The sequence below is a fragment of the Scomber scombrus genome, chromosome 13, assembly GCF_963691925.1.
Source record: "Scomber scombrus chromosome 13, fScoSco1.1, whole genome shotgun sequence".
Taxonomy (NCBI): domain Eukaryota; kingdom Metazoa; phylum Chordata; class Actinopteri; order Scombriformes; family Scombridae; genus Scomber; species Scomber scombrus.
Genome location: NC_084982.1, coordinates 4,702,288 through 4,723,057, shown reverse-complemented (window position 1 = coordinate 4,723,057; position 20,770 = coordinate 4,702,288). Strand labels below are relative to the sequence as shown.

At 39.3% G+C, this 20,770-nt stretch overlaps 1 protein-coding gene across 1 annotated transcript; it reads left to right on the top strand.

The window, feature by feature from the left end:
• Nucleotides 1-4,348: 4,348 nt before the first annotated feature.
• Nucleotides 4,349-9,701, top strand: hpxa (hemopexin a). The gene is made up of 10 exons (XM_062432299.1): nt 4,349-4,680; nt 5,296-5,315; nt 5,447-5,524; nt 5,696-5,853; nt 7,121-7,274; nt 7,501-7,713; nt 8,060-8,155; nt 8,593-8,723; nt 8,830-8,977; nt 9,188-9,701. Exons 1-10 carry the CDS (start codon nt 4,364-4,366, stop codon nt 9,415-9,417), a joined length of 1,545 nt encoding a protein of 514 aa, XP_062288283.1. The 5' UTR covers nt 4,349-4,363; the 3' UTR covers nt 9,418-9,701.
• The last annotated feature ends 11,069 nt before the right edge of the window (nt 9,702-20,770 follow it).

The following is a 20,770-nucleotide window of genomic DNA, read 5'->3' as shown; positions in this document are numbered from 1 at the left end:
ATTAGATTAGCTTAAATAGAAAAATGTACATATGACAGATTGCTGTAATAATGTTAGTAGGAAATAAATAAAAATAATCAGTCTAGAATGTGCTACTCTGCTTAAACCAACAAACGGAAATCGATAAACTGTGTCAATAAAACCGAGGCTGTTTGAATCTTCCTGATTCCACTTTTATGAAATGTTGGATTAACTAATTAGAGATGTTCACACATACAGTTCATGCAAAGTTCACACAAAGTTTGAACAATCACATGTGGGAAATAATTCACTGTAGTTCTGGTGTCACTTTATGGATGTTTTTTCTAGTATTAAGCTGAAATCTACGCTAGAAGTCCTGCAGCCAGTATGAGCAACACAAACACAGTCTGTCACTCATATGGTCAACAGATTAGAAAAACGACTGTCTCCTGATTTCTCCCACGCTGTCTGTATACCAGTGTCCTGTTCGTGCCCACTTGTAAAACAACCACACGCCTTTGTCTCTTTTTTAAATTGCTGACAAACAGTTTCTAAGGTCAATGCCATCCGGTTTTTCTTGATGGACAGCAACAACAACGTTATTATTAAGACACATTTGTGAGGTTGTAGACCTGATTCAGTCTTTCAGTCTCCTGAGTGCACTAAAGCTTTGTTCGGTTCCAGCTGAGGCCACAGCAGCCTAACAAGAGTTTCAACCTCACCAAACAAACCTGTAACCTCTGCAGCTTCACTGATGGGTCTGTATTTGTTCTGTGAGATGAACATGGGTAACTTTCAGATTCTCTTTGTTAAACTCTGACAGACAACACTGTTCTTTTCCCCAGTGAGGAAAACATTCTCTATTTTTTGAACTTCATATCCACATTATCTAACACCTCGTAAAATGGTATTGTGGTGATTTTGTGATTTTGACCTATGCTATAGTATGATGACCCTGATGAAGGCAGCACGTTGAAGCTTTGACCTTTTTAGACTTGTTTCCATTCTCCATGCAGCTTGGAAGTGGGTGAAGTTGTGCCAGAAACCTCTACTGACCTATATTGGGTTGACATACAGTACAGTAGGGATCCCCCAGTCGAGAATCTAACCATAAATGTTGTGGTTTTGTAGTATATGCCTTAATCGTTAGGCCACCAGGTTGCCCTCAATTACCTTATTATTGGATACATTGTTAATCATTTTTGCATTTTAAAGGACCGGTATATAGGATCTACTGCCATCTGGTGGTGAGGTTGAGTTTGCAATCAACTGAGTACCCCTACCCTTCCCGAAGTGTGTAGGGGAAACTATGGTGTCTGTGAAACCCATGAAAAACATAAAAGGCCCTCTCTAGAGCCAGTGTTTGGTTTGTACAAACATGGTGGTGCACATGGTGGCCTCTGTGGAAGAGGACCCACTCCCTAGATATAAGGTCATTCTAATGTAACACAACAAACACAACAATGCTTACTGTATTTTTTACGTGGTTATAAACTAATTAATGATACTTGTGAATATCATATTCCATTTCTGCCAAGTCTGCCTGCTAGTTGGCACTAAATTCTACACACTGCACCTTTAAATGCTGCTGTCAAACAAGAATTTTGAAAATGCAAAGAAATATATGCTACCCACACAATGCATAGTATATAGTGTATGCACAAGTGTATATTCAAAAGACTGTAGAATATCTTTTGAAAACGTGTCTTTATTAAATAAACTGTATTAAATGATGATAATGATATAATCATTGTGTCATTGCATGTTTATTTCAGTGTTATGCACTTTGTTTGCAAACCTGGAGTTGTGTGTTTCACGCAAATAAATTAACGTCAGTTTTGGTTTTTTGTATTACAAGGTGTGCAATCGTGAAATACTGTAATATACAGATCATTATTCTATATGTGTAACATTACCATGCATCTTATCATTAAACAGCAGCCACGGCTTCTTCTCTTCTGTCTGATTGTGTTTCCTGCAGATAATACAATGATGAGTTGGTGTATAATGAAGACAAAATGAATCTAATTACTTTCACTATTATGACATTTAGACAGTGGTTCACATTTCATGTTCAAGTCTGGGGATTTAAGCCACACAACTGAAATGTTTCATGCTGTTAATTCAATGGTGCATTTTTGACAGAACAACAGCAGGGTTCAATCATTAACCCAACTTTAAACCATAAAACTGAAGGTACCTCCATGCACAGCAGAGCCTCTCTCCTGGCTGCCAGCTGGTGCAGGTTAAACCACAATAAATACATAAAATCACTATTCCATAGCACACCAGGATACTAGGATTGATATTTTATATTAACATATCACATTATAAGCAAAAGGAACAAACAACTCATTTCACATCATTAGATTTGCTTTGTTTGTGTTTGTTACAAAGTGCATATAAAGTAAACTATGTATACTGTTATATAGAAACCCATTCAGTAGTAACTTGTACACATGATCCATTCGTGAAAAGCCAGAGGTGGAGTGGTGTCTTTACACATTATAGTTGCACAAGAATACTGATGTCAAACATTATCATTGTTTACTTAGATTACACAGCATTTTTTCAGTTTAGCTGTTTAGGTTTTCTTTAAAGGGACCTGATGTTTACCCTCTTTCTCTTTTTAGGGAACATTTTTGTTGATGTTAAAGTGATTGCATGCTGATGTTTTAGTTGTTTAAAATGACAATACCGACAATTACAACCGCCGTTCATTCATCTCACACATTCATGCAACTAGCCAACAATGTGAAGCACACAATATGCAGCATGGGGGTTGCCAGATCATTCAGTCCGATGTTAGCTGAAATCTCGCAAACCTTATAAAGACCTATTAAGTGATCATTATGTTGTTTGACACTGCTAAAAAAAAAATCAAGGTAGGGGTAATTCAGTGACTCCCAAATACCCAAATCTGAAGAAAACCCATGATCTGAAGGGACCTTTCACCCAAACTACAATAAATGATAACATGTACAACTTGGTGGTATCATTGACTGTTTTAGATTGTTTTTTTGTGCCCAGGCTTCTAAAACATCTGCCATCTCAATTTTTCATTGATACATGACACAGGAACTATATCTTTGGTGCAAAGCAGTTCCAATAAAAAAACAGTTTAACTTTCAATGCTTCAACACCATTAATGAAACATCTTTCACCTCTATTGTATTAGATGGTAGCAAAAAATCACAAACCCCCTTTGAAATTCTAGCAGTTTAATTTTGCTGAATTTACTAATTACTAATGTTTTAGATATTTCAAGAAATTATTATTATATTTCTTTCAGGTGGTAATCCTCACCTTTTTGTTGTTGTTTGTTTTGTTTAACTTTAACGCTATTGTGCAGTTCTTAGCACCCTTAATAAGTGTGTATGTAAATGTAAATCTATTCTAAATCTATTTATTGTGACATAATCTGCAGTAAAGGTTGTGCCTAAACTTACACATCTGGCTTATTTTCACCTTATAAAGTGGTAATGGTCAACATGTTAGCAGACACTTGCCTATTTAAACACACAGTAACATCACATCACACACAGCTTTCAATTGGAGTTGTATTTGTGTTGATGTGCTGTTAAACTACAACTAGGAACTAAAAAGTACTAAAAAGTTCTGCAAGGCTGCATATAAACAACAACTACTTTGTCTTTTGTACACTGTTTTATTCTTTATTGCAATTGCAAGCCATCACATGCATGCTACCCAAAGTAAAATCATTTTAATTTCACTGATAAGTATCACAAGCAGTGAGGCCCACCCACTATGTTCTGTTAATGTTCACCATACAAATGTTATACAACTTCAATTTGGAGGTTTGTGAAGTGCAGTGGTCAGCAGTTTTTGTTTATTTTTGTTGGGTTAGTCAACCTCTCAGGGACGTCCGGGGGGCAGATCTGGCTTTGCTCACACTTGGAAGGCTTCTGGAATATTCTGTTTGTTACAGATTTCTATGAGAATATTAATGTTATGATTATGCTTCTACACTTCAAGGCAAGGCAAGGCAGCTTTATTTATATAGCCCATTTCATACTCAGGGGCAACTCAATGTGCTTTACATGAAAACAAACATTTAAGTAAGAATTGGAAGCATAAAAACATACAATAAAAAAAAAAAAACCCAATTATAGTAAAAATTGGAAACATTAAAACATACAATTAAAAAAAATAACCCAATTATAATAATACATTTAAAATTTGTTTATAATAAAACAAAGTATATAAAAATAGAAAAAGAGAAAGATAATAAAAGCTAGATGAAATAGAGCAGCTTTTGGGTTGTTGTGTAAAATGTTTAAAGGTGACATCAGCAGAGTTACAGCAGACTGATTTGAGGGACATCAGATACAAATCTATTGATTAGATTTTCATGGTGAAACTGGAGCCTTGAATTCCATGAATGCCTGCTGCCCAAGGATACATTTTCCTGATAGCTGGTCTGAGCAGTGGGATGACTGGCGGGGGAAGTCTGTGGGATTCAGCACGTCAAACGTTGTGGGCGTCTTTGAACACAGCTCCTCCTCCTTCGGTAGCCTACCCCACATGTGGCCCAAGTAAACTGGGCTGGAATATAAACCCTTGCTGCAGCAGCAGCCAGGTACCTGTTGCTCAGCTCTCTCCAGGCTTCTCCAGACTCCCCTGGACCAGAGGACTGCTCATCATGAAGCTGCTCGCACACATCCTGTGCCTCTGCCTGGCTCTGGCATTGGCTTACTCGTAAGTAGTATTGCACTTTACGTGAAGGGACTGCACCACTGGTTGTACATGGTGTAGACTTTATCTCCAACCAGGCAGCTGCTGGTTTCACTTTATTTCAGTGCAGAGACTTAAAACTTGCATCTCGTATGCAATCCATCAATGTGAACATCATATTATGTCACTCTAATGTAGTCTAATGTGAACAATCTGTACTGCATTGTCATGTATCATTAAATGCATTTAAGACAGTGGCTGCCTAGAAGGAAGGAAACACACATTGGTAATAAAAAGCAACTACTGCACACTTTGGACACTTTAAATACACTATCAAGCTGACTTGCATTGGATGTACTATCATAGCATTGTTGACAAACAACAAACTACATGATAGTTTTTTAAATTTAACTTTACAGCCACACAAGGTGACAGGCAAAAAACTGTTCAGCTACAGCAGATTTATTTTCAGTCTTCAGAAGTATTTAAAAAAACATCAATCACTTGCATTTTTCTCCCCTTTTTGCCTTAGTTATGTAGCTACTTTTTGCAGCATTTCTAAAATCGTTATGTGAAGTAGCTTTCACTCTCTACAAAATGAAATACAAATCATTATCTTTTTGTGTTCTGTTCCACCAGGCATCATGACCATGGATCAGGTGAGTTGATGTAGAGCATTCATGCTCATTTTAACATTATGATTTGAAATCAGAGCCAATATTTCCCTATGCAATATTGCAACATGATGAATGTTATCATTTTATTAAAAACTTTCCATGTTCCTCTGCAGCTGTGATCGACCGCTGTGAAGGCCTCGAGATGGATGCTGTCGCTGTTAACGAGGAGGGAAAGCCATACTTCTTCCATGGTAAGTCTACATGTTTAGTATTAAATCGCATGACTTATATACATCTCTTACATCTTCAAGAGGCATTAAACATGTCAATTGATTGGTTTCACTACATGAAGTTTCAACTCACAAGAGGTATGTGACATTATATTGCTCTATCTAAAGGTTAAAATGTATATTTCCTATCAGGTGACCATCTGTTCAAGGGCTTCCATGGCTTGGTAGAGCTGTCCAATGAGTCCTTTTCTGAGTTGGATGATCATCACCACCTGGGGCACGTGGATGCTGCTTTCCGCATGCACTACGAGGACAGCCAGGCTGACCATGATCACATGTTCTTCTTCTTGGTATGGTTCAGTCTTTGACTCTGATCCATCTCAATCATTGCCCTCTCGTAAAAATGCACCCTTTAGGCTAAGGACTTGCCCAACAAGAGTTCCAGAACACGTTAGGGATTACAGATATTGGCTATGTACAGTTGTTTTTGCGTTCTTAATGAAGTTGCTATGGAGGATATTTTCTGATGTCATTACTGCCTACTTATTATTCACTGTAGTAAAGGTCCTAGATTTCACCACCTTGCTAGAAAGCAGTTCTACTTGTACGTTAGTTTTGCAGATGTAAGAATAGGCTTTTTTATGAATGACTAAGCCTTTATACAATCTCCCAGGGAAAGGGAGGGGATACAAGCACACAACTTGCAAAGATTACAAGTACAATAAAAGTAATGCAATAAAGAATAACAAGACCAACCAGGTTGGAACACTACATCTAAGATGGCACAATGGACGATCGGGTAGAGTAGTGTGGCTAAAGGACAGGGTGTCACGATTCTCCAAATCCACAATTTGATTTGACTTTCAGTTTTAAGGTACGATTTGAGTAGTTGATTTCAACATAAGCGTGAAGGTTATAAAGCTAGCTATACTCTGGGCGGAAAAACAATAACTTCTGTCTTACTCAGATGAAGACAGTTTTTTTGACATCCAGCATTTCACATCCTGGAGGCAATTATGGATGGATGTGATAGAGTTGGAATCCCCCTGTAACAAACTCTAAATTATGTTAATGAATGCTGAACCTGCTGTATGAATTGGCTACAAACATAAACAAGAGCATGAACGACTGTCAAATCGACTATGACAACTTCGGTTGATAGTAGGACGGATGCTGTCGTTCTGTTTCTCCAACATCTCAGGCTCCGGCATTGGCCATGGTGTATCCAAAAAGTAATGTGGGCTTTGTGCTCTATCCTCTCTGAAATGTTGTTTTTATACTTGGAGAATTGCAAAACAGCTTGGGATTTCAAAGGTCAAAATCAAACGCTCATTTCAATTAATCGTGACAACCCAAAGTCTGAGGAGATGGTGAGGGACACGCAGAGGTGGGTGTGAAGGTCAGGTGATGAGAAAAAGTAGGAACACACTGGGGGCTACTGTTGGACAAGAAGGGAATTTCATCATGGCATAAACTTACTATTACCTATGTAAGAACAAAATATCTCTGCACTACCTCCTTTTACCTCCTCTTAAGATTCCCAGTGTACAAACTGCATGATTCAAGCTGCACAAACACTCACCAGTCAGTTGAATCTATGGTAATTCTTTGATACAGGACACCAAGGTGTTCAGCTATTACAAACACAAGCTGGAGGATGGTTTCCCCAAGGACATCTCCGAAGTCTTCCCTGGAATCCCAGACCACCTCGATGCTGCTGTGGAGTGTCCCAAGCCAGAGTGTGATGAAGACTCTGTCATCTTCTTCAAGGGTTAGTGCACATTCTCACCTACCTCACTGCAAAATAAACTTGAAAAATATCTACATGTATCAATAATTAACAGTTATGGGTGCTATTCACCTAATATGAATGCCGAACACCTCAGACACCCTGAAAGCTGTATACATTAACATGCCAAGGCCAGTTTTCTGTATTGATGCCATCTGCAGAATATCTTCAATATATACCTCAACAATGTGTGTCATTTCTTTTCTAGGAGACGACATCTACCACTACAATGTCAGAACCAAGGCTGTAGATGAGAAGGAGTTCCAGTCCATGCCAAACTGCACATCTGCTTTCCGCTTCATGGAGCACTATTACTGCTTCCATGGACACAAGTTCTCCAAGTTTGACCCAAAGACTGGTGAGGTGCACGGCAGATACCCCAAGGAGGCACGTGACTACTTCATGAGATGCTCCAAGTTCGGTAAGTAAAACATAAATGTCGTTGATTAATTAAGTAGACAGTTGTGAGACCATGGTGGTGATGGCCACCTTCCTTCTACCTTGTGTCGTTTTCTTAATTGAAAAAGATAAATATCATTCACTCCACTCTCTTCCATTGCCAGAAGCTTTGAAATGTTATATGTGTTTATCTCTGATCACCATCTGTTTTTGGCTAAAGCAAAAAAGCAAAATGTTAGCAGCTCCCACTAAAAGAATGATAGACATGTTGGCATGTGTGAGTGGTTTTTGAAGCCATGCTGAGCCATGTTAGACAAAGTTGATGAATATAAATGTACGAACTAACGCATCTTCTGTTTGCTGCTCAGGTGAAGACGCCGACCACGGGGAGAGGGAGCGCTGCAGCCGTGTTCACCTGGATGCTGTCACATCTGACGGTGCTGGAAACATTTATGCCTTCAGAGGTGAGATCTGCCAACATCTGACTACTTTTGCACCTGGACACCGTTCATCTGTATGTTTCATAATGTACAGATGAAGTTTTGACATGAAAGAAGAATGCATGGAATAAAGTCGACAATATCTCTCTCTCTAGCTCTGTTGCCACTATTTTGATACTTTACTTTTTTGATACCTTTGATACCCTAAAAGAAACCGTCCATTGAGAGAAAGACAGGATGCAATCCTAAATTGGTGCTGTCTTAATATGTTTAATACTGCATTTTGAGCCCTCCAAGCAGCTCTGTTTCGGTCAAATGTAAACAAATTCTATGTATACTTGGGTCTTCTAAGTATACTTGGGTCTACAATACCTACCCAAGTATATTTTAGGTAGGTACTGTAAGGATCAGTTTTCAGATTGTGAAGAGCTAAGAATATAAATCTTTGGATTATCTTGTAGGCCATCATTTCATCCGTAAAGATGGGGCCAGCGACGTCCTGAAGGGTGACACCATCGAGAGCGCCTTCAAAGAGCTGCACAGTGAGGTGGATGCTGTTTTCTCCTATCAGGATCACCTTTACATGATTAAGGTAAACCACAGATGCAACTACACACACATACACACACACAAACATATATCTTTAATCCTGTTATGACCTTTTCCTCAAAGCTAAAACAACTTTTTTTTCTGTTCAGGATGATGAGGTCTTCGTTTACAAAGTTGGTGAGCCCCACACTCATCTGGAGGGATACCCGAAGCCTGTGAAGGAGGAGCTGGGCATTGAAGGTCCCATTGATGCCGCATTTGTCTGTGAAGATCATCACATTGCACACATCATCAAAGGTAAAGAACCTTAAAAAAAAAAGAACCATTAGTCCTTTAACAGCCTTTGAAACAATGATTATACACTGAGGCCAATGCTTATTGGGAAATACTTTTACACTATTACAAAAGCCATATCAAAGGATCACTTTTATATTTCTGGATCCTCCTGATTATCTGATAAATATATAGAACACCCACTCACATCTCTTTCTTCTCGTTGTCCTCTAGGCAACCATATCTTTGATGTGGATATGTCGGCCACCCCCCACACTGCAAGCAATGAGCGTGAAATTGCCGTCTTGCATAAGATCGATGCTGCCATGTGTGGTCCTGGTGGAGTTAAGGCGATCGTAGGCAACCACTACTATCATTTTGAAAGCCCCCTTCTGATGATTGCTTCCAAGGCCCTGCCTGACCAGCACAAAGTATCCCTGGAGCTGTTCGGCTGTGACCACTAAGAGGCACGCTTGAAATGACTGAATCACATACAACACAGTGAAAAACAACAGCACCAACATCATGCAGGAGGCCCCTAACGACAAGTCGCCAAGCTTTTGACTACGTGTGCTTACAGAGGATGGTGACACTAGTTGTTTCCCTCCTGGGTCTTACCTCAAAATAACCTTTTCTCTGTTTCATTTCTTTTTGGAAAGATTCTCACATTCCATAATGACGGTCTGTGGTGCACTGCGATTCAATTTGTACAGTGTTGATGTGAATAAAGATGAGTGGCGACAAACAACACACTGTGTTTACTTTGTCTTGCATTGAGGGACATTCATAGAGTTATTTAGTAAAGCTTTATTTTAAAAGTCAGACATTTCTTAATAATATTCTTGGAAGTTTGCTAGAAAGTAATACATCATTTGGTTGTATGTATCGGGTAGATAGAGTCAAAGTTCTGTGACAGTTATTTGAGTTATATTAGTTTAGATTTTGGTAGTTAACAGAGTTAGTTAACCAGTTTTTGTCACCTATGTGCACACATTTTAAAAAGAGAAACAACACAAAGTAATACATATTGCAAGAAGATAGTGTAACTCTAGTCAAAACGTGGTACACCAATTAATAGCAGATATTTATACATACATGTATGTATGCATCATATATATCATCTTGGTTTTTTTTTTAAAGTGTTCTTGATTACCAGAGGAGTTCCCTTAAAATAACTCTTCCATTTTAATACATGTCAATATTTAGTATTGGAAATGTTCCGAATTGTGGCATTTTGTGCTTGCTTGTAGACATTTTTTTTTAATTTTCATGATCTGCTGACCTGTTCTGCAGACAAAAAGGCTATATAGGTTAAATTAGCAGTTCATTGGACTTATTAATGTTTTTCGTGCACTGATTAACCCCTGTCTCCATCTTCCCTAAAATAATTAGTAAATAAGTAAATAATAAAAGTGCCAAATGTAGTCCTTTAAAAGAAGCTTATTGTGACTGTTATGTTTTTAAGAATATCTAAACAACTGTTAAGTAAACCTGTTAATTGCTGTTTACTGTACCTCAAGAAATGTACAATTCTGACAGAATTTTGAGGAGCTCAGGCTCACACAGTATTTCCTGCAAATGCAAGCACCATTTCTGACTTTTCACCAGTAGAGGGCACAAGAGTTTCACTTCAGGAACCAGCTAGCATTTGACTTCCCTCTCGCTGGGTCTCTGTCTCTCCAGCAGGGCACCACAGATAACTCTGTGCAGGTGTGAAATCATCCCCTGTTCATCTGGGGGATACTCTGAGACCAAGGTTTGAATTAACCACGAGGAGCTTTGGTGTTACTTTAAAATGAATGAAATCTCTATACTACTGTCTGTGAGCCCCCATAGACCTCCAGCTGTAGGACGGAACAAACCATTTGGTTTATAGAAACCAGAACTTTCTATCTGATGAACATAAGCAAAATACTCAGTGCATGTTTCTGCAAAATTATAATGAACTCTGAAGCACCAATCAGTGAATCAGTATTTTCAACATGTTGTACAGTATGATGAGGAATTGTTCAAACCCATATACCTTCATTTTAAATTTAAGTCCATTGTATGAAAGTTATGAAGTTAGATTTAGGGAACATTTTTTTCCAGATTGTGTTCTGGTTTGGGATTTTATATGATGAGAAAATGACAAATTGAAGAACTGTCTTTACTATTGAGTGAATAGATGTCAGACAACCATCGTATGATTTAGAAAGTCAACAATAAGAAAATGAATGTTGTGATCTGAGTACAGCAAGCTGTGTACTTGAATTAAAACCATAATGATCCCTGTACATTATCCAGAGAATCCATATTTAACATTGAAGACACTGATTCAGTATGAATCTCATCAAAAGTTACTAAAAGTTAGTAACATAAATACAATTCCACAGAACTTTAATTAGAGGAATATGTGCATCCATAATCATCATAATTATAACATGAGGCAGAATTGCTTTCAAATCTTTTAGTGTCAAGTTTGTCTGTCAGAGTGAGTCTGAATTCACATGTCCAACCTTACATTTTAAATGTTAAGTTCAGCTCCATCTCCTTCACAGCATTGCCAACTCTCATATATTTGGCATGAAACATCTGCTTTCAGACACTGTCTCCTGCTGATGAATATGGAATATAAACTCCGGTCCCTGTCAAACAGCAGCAGCATCCATACTGTCTCCAAATTGGGAGAGTGCGCAATTTACGCATTTGGCACAGCAGTGGTAACTTCATTAATTATGTAAATCTTCTCCTGACGATAGCCCTATTAATTTAATGCTTTTCTGAACAGCAAACAGGCACCCTGTTGCACACTGATGTCAAGTTTATGCAGGAAAATCGTTGGAAACAATGTCCAAACCCCTTCCCCTTTACAGATCAGGTTGATTTTCTTACCCAGATCTCTCTAAACTGTGTTCTCTGAATGTCCAACCAGCAAAATCCAGATGAAAAACCTCTGAGTTGATGAAAATGTTCTCATCTGAGTCGCCCTCACTTGTTACAGTGAGCTCACAGTAAGAAAAGAGCAGCAGCCAGTAGCCCTGAAGACAGTTTTCCTGTGTTTGGCCTCTCAGGCCACATACAAGCTGCTCTACGTTATTTATGGAGGTTGTTGAAGCTGTATGCACCCTGAATATAGACTTCAGAGGCTACTCAGGGCTTAACAAATATTTGACTTCCTCTGCATTATTGTAAAAACATATTTTTGGATCTATATTTTAATACCAGTTAAAGCCTGGTAGTGTATGTAATGCAAATACTTCACCAAAAGCTAGCATATCATGATGTATTAGCTCAAGTAGTGAGTGCAATAACAATACAGAAGTTTAAATAGCAATTGCAGTTTTTTGTTATATTACCATTAATGTAGACAGCACAATGACTATGACACACACACACACACACACACACACACACACACACACACACACACACACACACACACACACACACACACACACACACACACACACACACACACACACACACACACTTCTGACACAAAACCTACAACCACAGTGTATATAGTTGTGGCTATCTGAACAGTTCGATTAGTTTAGTTAGTTTGAGGTGTCTGTCTCTGAAATATCACTCAATAGTATGGAGGTGAACCGAATGTAAGCATTTAAATTACATTTAGATTATTCAGTTACTCCACACAACAGCAGATCTACAGTTTTCATTGGATCTACTTTCTACAGATAAAATTATCCCTAAGAAAATTGTAGACAGTGTTGTCTTTGGAAACCACCCACCCATAACCAACCCCTCCTTGGCTTGCCCTCCTCAAAAAGCCTGCTCATAAAGTAACAGATTTGAAATCAACGGTGCTTTGTAATGAATTCATTTGCTCATTTTCAGCAAAACCAAGCTTGTATCACAATAATAAGCTCTGTTCCATCAACACATGAAGAGAGAAAAAAAGCAACAACAGCACAAGCTGTAGATTGAACTTTGGGGGTTCTCCCTCCCGTCCTCAGTGACCTGCTGTGCATCATTCAGCTCTAAACTGAGGCAATGGGGTGATGTCAGCTTCATGACCGGGGCTGAAGTCTCTGATAACAGCACGCTTCATTGGCTCACACAATCCCTTACTTCACCCCACTGCCTGCTGGGAAGACAAAGGAGGGACAAACACTGAGGCCCTTCACCAGTGTTGATATGATGCCACAATCAACTACAGAGGCTGCCAGCCCAGCAACACGCATACATCACATCAGGGTAACGTATCTAATGAGAGGAATATGTTTTGAGATAGAAGGTGTACTGTCAATTGTATTCTATTAGTCTTCAGTTGAATTAAAGTATCCAGGGTAATCAAGAACAGGCTGGTGGACAGGTGTGGACTCCTGTAAAACAGTTTAAATAAAAGGTTTACTTTGTCAAAAACAACAACAGACTATATACACTATTACCTATAGGCAGCCAGAACAGGCAAAAGTATACCAAGACAGGATGACTGCAACAATACAACCAGCAATAGAAGATCTGAGAGGTGATGATGAAATTCTGGCAAAATAAATGGATTAAGGGCCTGTTTCACCAAAACTCACTCTTGTCACTTATTTTGATGCATTTTACTAACTGAAACATTCTTATATGACCCATTGTATGACTTGCAATAGTAAGACTTACATTGAGAATGTCAAGCAATTTTGACCCTGGTGTGTATTTCCATATAGAGAAAACACAGGAACATCTCATTAAAAAATATATGTAAAAAAACAAAACATTTGTAACTATGCTAATGACAAAAAATCCAACTAACATCCATCATTCTATGTGTAAATTGCCTCGAGATGACTTTTCTTGTGATTTGGTGCTATATAAATAAAGATTGAATTGAATTCATTGAATGATGAACAATGACACGCAAATACCTGCAATGCCTTGTGTAGTTCTTTTAGTGGGAGCTGTAGGTTTTTCTATTAACTTTGTTCAAATAACACATTTCTGATAGCAGCTGCTGTAGTTGGAGCCAAGCAGTCTGAGAATACAGGAAGTAAACTGGCTACATGTTTGTTTAGAAAGACTGGTGAAAGAAACACTAATTGAGAGAGTTACAGTGGATGTGATGTCATGACTTCGCATCTCTATATCAATGTTTTCAAGAGGATGTGACAAAATTGACAGCCTAATGAATCAAGCACCCGTTACTGAACCTCTGCTCTCTCTAACTCTGTACTGTATTAGCAACTAGCTAAGTAACACTCATCCACCGAATGGGTTCCTGAACAGGGCTGTCGGCCAATAGACCCTTTTTCCCTCAAACATTTAGACTCAGTGATGTCTGCATATAAAGATATCCAGCATCACATCTGACGACCTACTTAATAAGTTTGACTTTGACGCATCTTTGGTTGCAGCTTCCTGATCCCTCGTGTAATGTGATAAACCTGTGATAGTGTGTCAATCATCATACAGCACCTCAAAACCATCTGTCACCATTCACTCTATCCCATTCCTTATAGCACACACACATAAACACAAATATGTGTCTATTTTGCTCTTCACTGAGGACAAATATCCACTGGACTGTCCTACTGTCAGCATGTACAGTGTGTTTGTGTATGTGTGTGTATGTGTGCGAATTGTCTCCTCCCTGTTTGCAATGCTGCTTAATTAACTGGACTGGGAGGGTTGACGGACATCTGCTCTCAGCCTGTCGTTTAGGGTAGCTTGACCCCAGTGTGTGTGTGTGTGTGTGTGTGTGTGTGTGTGTGTGTGTGTGTGTGTGTGTGTGTGTGTGTGTGTGTGTGTGTGTGTGTGTGTGTGTGTGTGTGTGTGTGAAGAACAAGCAGGTATGGACATTGGCCAAGACTGTGCCAGATAAACGTTGGATCTCATGACCAGATGGTGCCAGCTATAGCGTCCCCTCTGTAGACTGGTGACCGCTAAAAACACTCCCTCAGATGTAACCCCGGTGCCCTGCATCAAACTGTCAGAGAGAAGAGCGAGCTGGTCTGCTGAAGACACACAGAAAGGACCAAAAACACACACAGGCACACATGCCTACACAAGCAAATGATATGGACCAAGCTCAGGGACAAGTCCAGTTCAGTTACTCATTATTTTAATGCTCGTGTAGTCTATTTGTTGTATCAGACATCGCTTGTTGAAGGGTATCAAAGGTGTTAAAAGTTAAACACTGTATCTATTTGTTCTTTCTTGTCTGGAATTCCAAATGTGTGATCTGTTTCTACAAATGTATAGAGTTGTCTACCACCTGTTAAGTAGCTGATTCTGCAATTGGAGCCAGGACCTTTCAAATAAAGAGTGTAGGGTGTTCACCCTCTGGAAACATGTCATCAGGAAACATTATGTGGCATTCATGCGGAGTCGGAATAATCAGTAAAATTTGTTCTCGACTGGGAATATTGACGTGAGCGCCCCCTTGAGTCAGAAACGTACCTTACTTGTAATGTAATGTTATCTACGCAGAAACATGGCAGAAAAAAGTCAATTTCAGGTTCATGGTATTCTTTTCATTAATTCACATATTGCATATTCAAATTTTGCTCACGTCATTTTATTTGTAATATGGTAATAGGTTATAACTGTTACTTGCTGTCCAGGTACAGGGACCTAGATAGAAAAAGTTATTTATTAGCATTAACCGTGATAACAAGTCAGGAAAAGTCATGTTTTAGTGGTTTTAGAGAATATACTGGTGTAGCAAGAACTCTGGAACAAAATACAACACATCTTTGTAGCATGAAGCTCATGAACACACCAAAGTTGGAGGAATGAACTCCCAATTCAGGAGCAAGTGAATGCATCATTAAACTCACTGAAATGAGACAAAAGTTCGAATCGGTTTGAGTCTAAAAGCCGGGGGACCCCAAGTCTATTGGTCAGTACTCTGGCTGTGCAGGGCAAATAAACACAAACTGTTCAATGGTCAGATCTGTGCAAATGGCGCAAGGTTTGCTTAGCTTTCTGTCTGAACAGTGGTCTTAAAGCCAAACACGTGTCCATTTTCATGGTCAGCAAGTTTGAAGGCCAAAAAGCCCTGTTTATCTTTTCATTATGTGTGTGATGTAATCACTTTGAATGCTACTTAATGACTCCATAAAGGACACATGTGGACCCTTAAGAAAGACTAAAGGGAAAGGGCACAAAACAGTTCATCCCATCGCCTGTCTGTCAAAATGAGATTCTTTCAAACTGCTTCAGTTAATAATTAAAACTCTTCTAGTCTTTCATCATACACATCATCAAGTGGAAATCCAGATCTTAGATTTTTTTGTAATAGAAATACTTTGTCATATTGGAGACAGAAAACAACTACATCATCTACCTGCCTCTTTCTTTCTTTTCTCTTCTTCCCCATATGTGTCTTTCTCACTTCCTTTCGACCTCTTCCTGTCTTCCTGTGTTTTTCTTGCCTTCCTCTCTAACCTTTTCCTCACCTTTCTCTCTACCTGCCTCCTCTCTTCCACTCCTCCCTCCTTCGTCTGTGTCTACTTCGAAACTTTTTCTCTCTGCCTTCCTGTCTGTCTCACTGTGCACTCTGTTGGCGTCGTGCCTGGACTTTTCTCTGATGCTGTTTTCGCTGCCTTGCTGTGAGCAGCCTCCCCCCTCCTCTTCCCCTCCCCCTGAAGTTGCCACCACCTCCACATCCCCTCCTATCACCTCTCTCCTCTCCTGTATCCCTAACCTTCCTTCTCCCCCCTCCTCCTCCTCCTCCTCCTCCTCCTCCTCCTCCACCACAGTGTCTTGTGGATTGGGTTGTGCCGAGCTGTCAGTCCCTGGCTGGGCCTGCCAAGCTGCACAGTCCTGGTCAGAGGGGAAGCCGGGGCAAATGGTCGGGGCGTTGTTGTGGGTCCGGCCCGACCTCCCACCACTGAGCGGCGGACCCCCTCAACAGATTGAGCCTCCAGCTGGCCTGCACGGGGCCCGCTACGGCCCCATGCTGAGAGCACACATGCCACAAAGCGCAAATTCCCTCTTGCACACAAACAAGCGCGCACACGATCATGTGAAAATACAGAGACACACACTCTCCTCCACATAGACACAAGCACAAAATGGACATACAAACATTCACTACAGTTTAACGAAAAACCTTCTCACCAGTACAAGGGTATATGCCACCTTCATACAAACTAAAATATATATAGCAGTGCATTTTTGAGTTATCTAATCAGACTTTTATTTCATTTCATTTTGTATTTGTGTTTTTTTCCAGATTGCAAAGGTTCTTTTGTAAATATGTTTTTATTATTTATGTTTGTGTTTTTTATGAGCTGAATTTGATGAATAAAGTATATATATATCTACATTGTGGTGATAAGTCCACCTTAAAAAATGCTGACTCTTTTAATAAACTTAAAAATAATAATAATACAAATAATAATTCATCGTTATTATTTTTACGTATTTGGTGTCATTTAATATGCTTTCTGTGTCAAAATTATTTATATTTCATACTATTTTCTAAGTTAAGGTAAGGTATCTTTATTGATCCCCCTAGGGAGAAACAGTAGCTGTGTGCTAGTGAAAATGATACAAAAATAAATAAAAATAATACAATAAACAATTTCTGTGTAATATAATCTGCAATTATATAAATCTATTATTATAGTTATTTCTGTAGTCGCTGGTTACATGAAAAAAAATCTTAATTAGTGATGTTTAAGTTTTCATGACTACAATCGTAGTTTGTTGGCTTTTAGACTGCTTGATTTTGAGCTGTAATCAAGGGTCCTTTGGGAGCCATGTATTTGATTTGTGTTAAATGTAATTTTCATCCCAAACACTCGGGGGTACATGGGAAAGGTCCGGCTAGGCCCAGGTTATTTAAGCCTGGGCATTAATCAAAGGTGTTGCTGATAGACAGAGGCAGACAGTTTTATGTGAATAGCTTATGAAAAGTGATGGACAATGTGTGATATGAACATTTGATAAGAAATTAAGCACAGTATGTGTAAGTCTACTGGAAAAGACTGAATAACCTATAGTCCATGGATTTATTTGATCTAATTGCCTGAAAATCACATGGATACATTCTTAACCATAACCATCACTACTTTCATTGAATTGGGTCAGAATTTGTACCTTTTGCTTTATTATAAACAGTCAAACCAAACCATTTAAATGACTATACTTTTTTACTATTGACTATAATTTCCAAAAGTAAAAAGGCACACAAAACGTCCCTTTATGCTTTATTAACAGTCAAAATTGAGCTGGGAGGACAAAAGTTGCATGGTTGACAAGAAGACAACAGTAAGGTTAAAGAGGCGGTAAGATAATATGTGAAGAAATGTTGTTGTAATACCACAAACACGTCGGGGTGGATGGAACTGGGGGTCATTTATTTTGAAGGAGCAAGTTGGAAGCTTTTAAACTTAATGAAAAATGTATTGTGCTCATTCTGAAGCTGTGCCTCCCACCTCATGAATCTACAAAACCAAGAAGTGTGACTGAGCCTGAGTGATAAAATCATAAACAGTGATACTTGCTGTTACTGTGATATGTGTTTGTATAAACACAATGACACCTTGTTAGGCAGACACTGTACCTATCTGTGCACTTAATTCCCAGTTTGCCCTCATTGAGTTCAGTACCTCTCTCTCTTCTCTCTCTCTCTAAACCAGGTAAAAATTCTCATCCTGTCTTCATTAGCTACACTTGCAGAGGGAGCTTTCCCTGCCTGCCAAGGTCCTCTGGGCCCCAAGGTACCGGCGCAGAGGCCTCCGGGGGCCAGAGGAGCCAGGATGCACACTGTCGGTCTACAGTCTGTTCTCCAGTTGTGACAGGGAACGCAGCCTTATGATGACAATTAGTGGCTGTTAGGGAGCACAGATGAGCAGAACGAATGTGAAGCAGTAGAGAGAGAGAGAAAAGAGGAGGAAGAAGAGGAAAAGAGAGGGAGCTGGGGGAGGGGCAGGTGTTGCAAAAAAAAAAAAGAAAAAAAAAAAGCAGGACACAATTAACAAACATGTGAAAAATACCCGCTAATGAGGACGGGCAAAGCTCAAGGGACCCGGTGAGATGGAAGGGGTGAGGGGAGGGAGGAGGGGATTATGACTTTAACACTACATCAGGGGAACTGGGGGGGAGGGGGGAGGAGGAGCGGGCAGAGCACGAGTTACTTTGTGACAGCGGCGCATATGTGAGGTTGAAATAACGAGAGAGGACAGATACTCTTCTTCACGGGTCTTCGTGGGCCCATTCAGTTTGAGATCTGATCTGGGACTTTGAGTTGGGCCGGATCCAAAATTATATTCAGTCTTGATTGGATCATATCTATTACTGCAGGATTCAGATCTGTGTATCAATATGTATCAGCTGGTGCTTCATCAACATCATCACTCGAGAAAACTGTGTCTTTTTGAACTGTGAAGTTCAGGGAAAAGGACATGTATTGATGTTTTTTACATATGTTGGGGGTGGGCAGGTTTTCTACAGGTATGTTTCAGATCAGGTCCAAAATTTAGTGAGTAGGAGTACCCTGGTGGTTGAATGGTTAGAGCACATGCCATGTAATAGCAGCATCCCTGGTTCACATCCAGCCAGGGACCTATGCTGCAGGTCATTCCCCTCTCTCTATCTCCCTGTTTCCTGTCGGCCTCTCTGCCAAAAACAAATCTATAAAAGAGTAAACACCTTGACTCTAAGACCCATGCAATACATTTTATCCAACAATTCCTCCAAAGTAAACAACACAATACAATGCTATGTTTGAGGTCATATCATAATTTGGGTTAAAATGTGTACTTGGAGAATTAAAACATATATATCACTAGGCACTAGTCAGATGAGGCCCAAATCATCCTTGGTACACCAGGATATCTTTCAAGAGTACTTGAAAGTAATTTCAAGTCTGTCTTAAAACAACAATCAGGTAGTAAAAAGAAACAGGTGTTTTTCTAGCTGTAATCATTCCTCCTGTTCATACTGACCATTAGAAGATCCCTTCATAATGCACTTACAATGGAAGTGATGGAGGACTAAATCCACAGTCCTCCTTCTGTGTAAACATGGATTTAAAAGTTGATCTGAAGCTAATATGAAGCTTCAGCCGTCCAAATGAGTCAAATCTTCATCTTCTATGATTCAACGTTACAGTGTTTTTACTACCAAAGTCCCGCTTTTTGTTACTATACTTCCACCACAGCTCAACAGGGAAACACTAAGAGGGAATTTGATGGTAAAAAGACTGTAAATGTGTCAGATATCTATTGATATGACTAACTCAGGCTGCTGAAGACTTTACAGCAACTTTTAAATAACTGTGTGGACACACTGTGGATTTTGGCCCCCATCACTTTGTTGTTGTTTGTTCAGTCTCCTGCTGACCTTAGCTCAAATATTGATACACTACACCCACAGTTCTTTCTTTAATGCTTCTTGCAGATGCATAAATTTCATTCCTGAGGACACACACAACCAGTGCTCTGAATGAACAAAGAATATGTGGTTGTAGCCAACATGTACATGGTAAAAAGCAAGTATATCAGTGTTTTTAGGGCTTCCAGCAGCAAATGATCAGCAGCTGTACTTGCTGCTGGATTGGACGGAATCAGTGTTATTTAGTGATAGTTCAGCTGATTTTCAATAAGCAATAATAACAACTCATGCAATGTATTTGTTTGAAAAGAAACTCGGACACTTACATTACAGCCTATAACTCAACACCACTTTATTGATATAGCACTTTACACACAACACAGCTGATAAAAACAATTCAAATTAAACTTTGCATTGATACAATTAATTCAGTATCCATTGTTGACTCTTGAGATAATTACTATGAGAGCTATGGATGCATCTTGAACCTAGAAAGACTTGTGGGTATTTCTCTCAAGTTTTAATGACTCATTTAGGAAA

Bases quoted from the DNA above. Each gene is read 5' to 3' on its own strand.
- hpxa (XM_062432299.1), top strand. From the start codon at position 4,364: ATGCCTGCTGCCCAAGGATACATTTTCCTGATAGCTGGTCTGAGCAGT. The intron at 7,714-8,059 runs GTAAGTAAAACA...TTTGCTGCTCAG, and splicing joins CATGAGATGCTCCAAGTTCG to GTGAAGACGCCGACCACGGG. The intron at 8,978-9,187 runs GTAAAGAACCTT...GTTGTCCTCTAG, and splicing joins CATTGCACACATCATCAAAG to GCAACCATATCTTTGATGTG.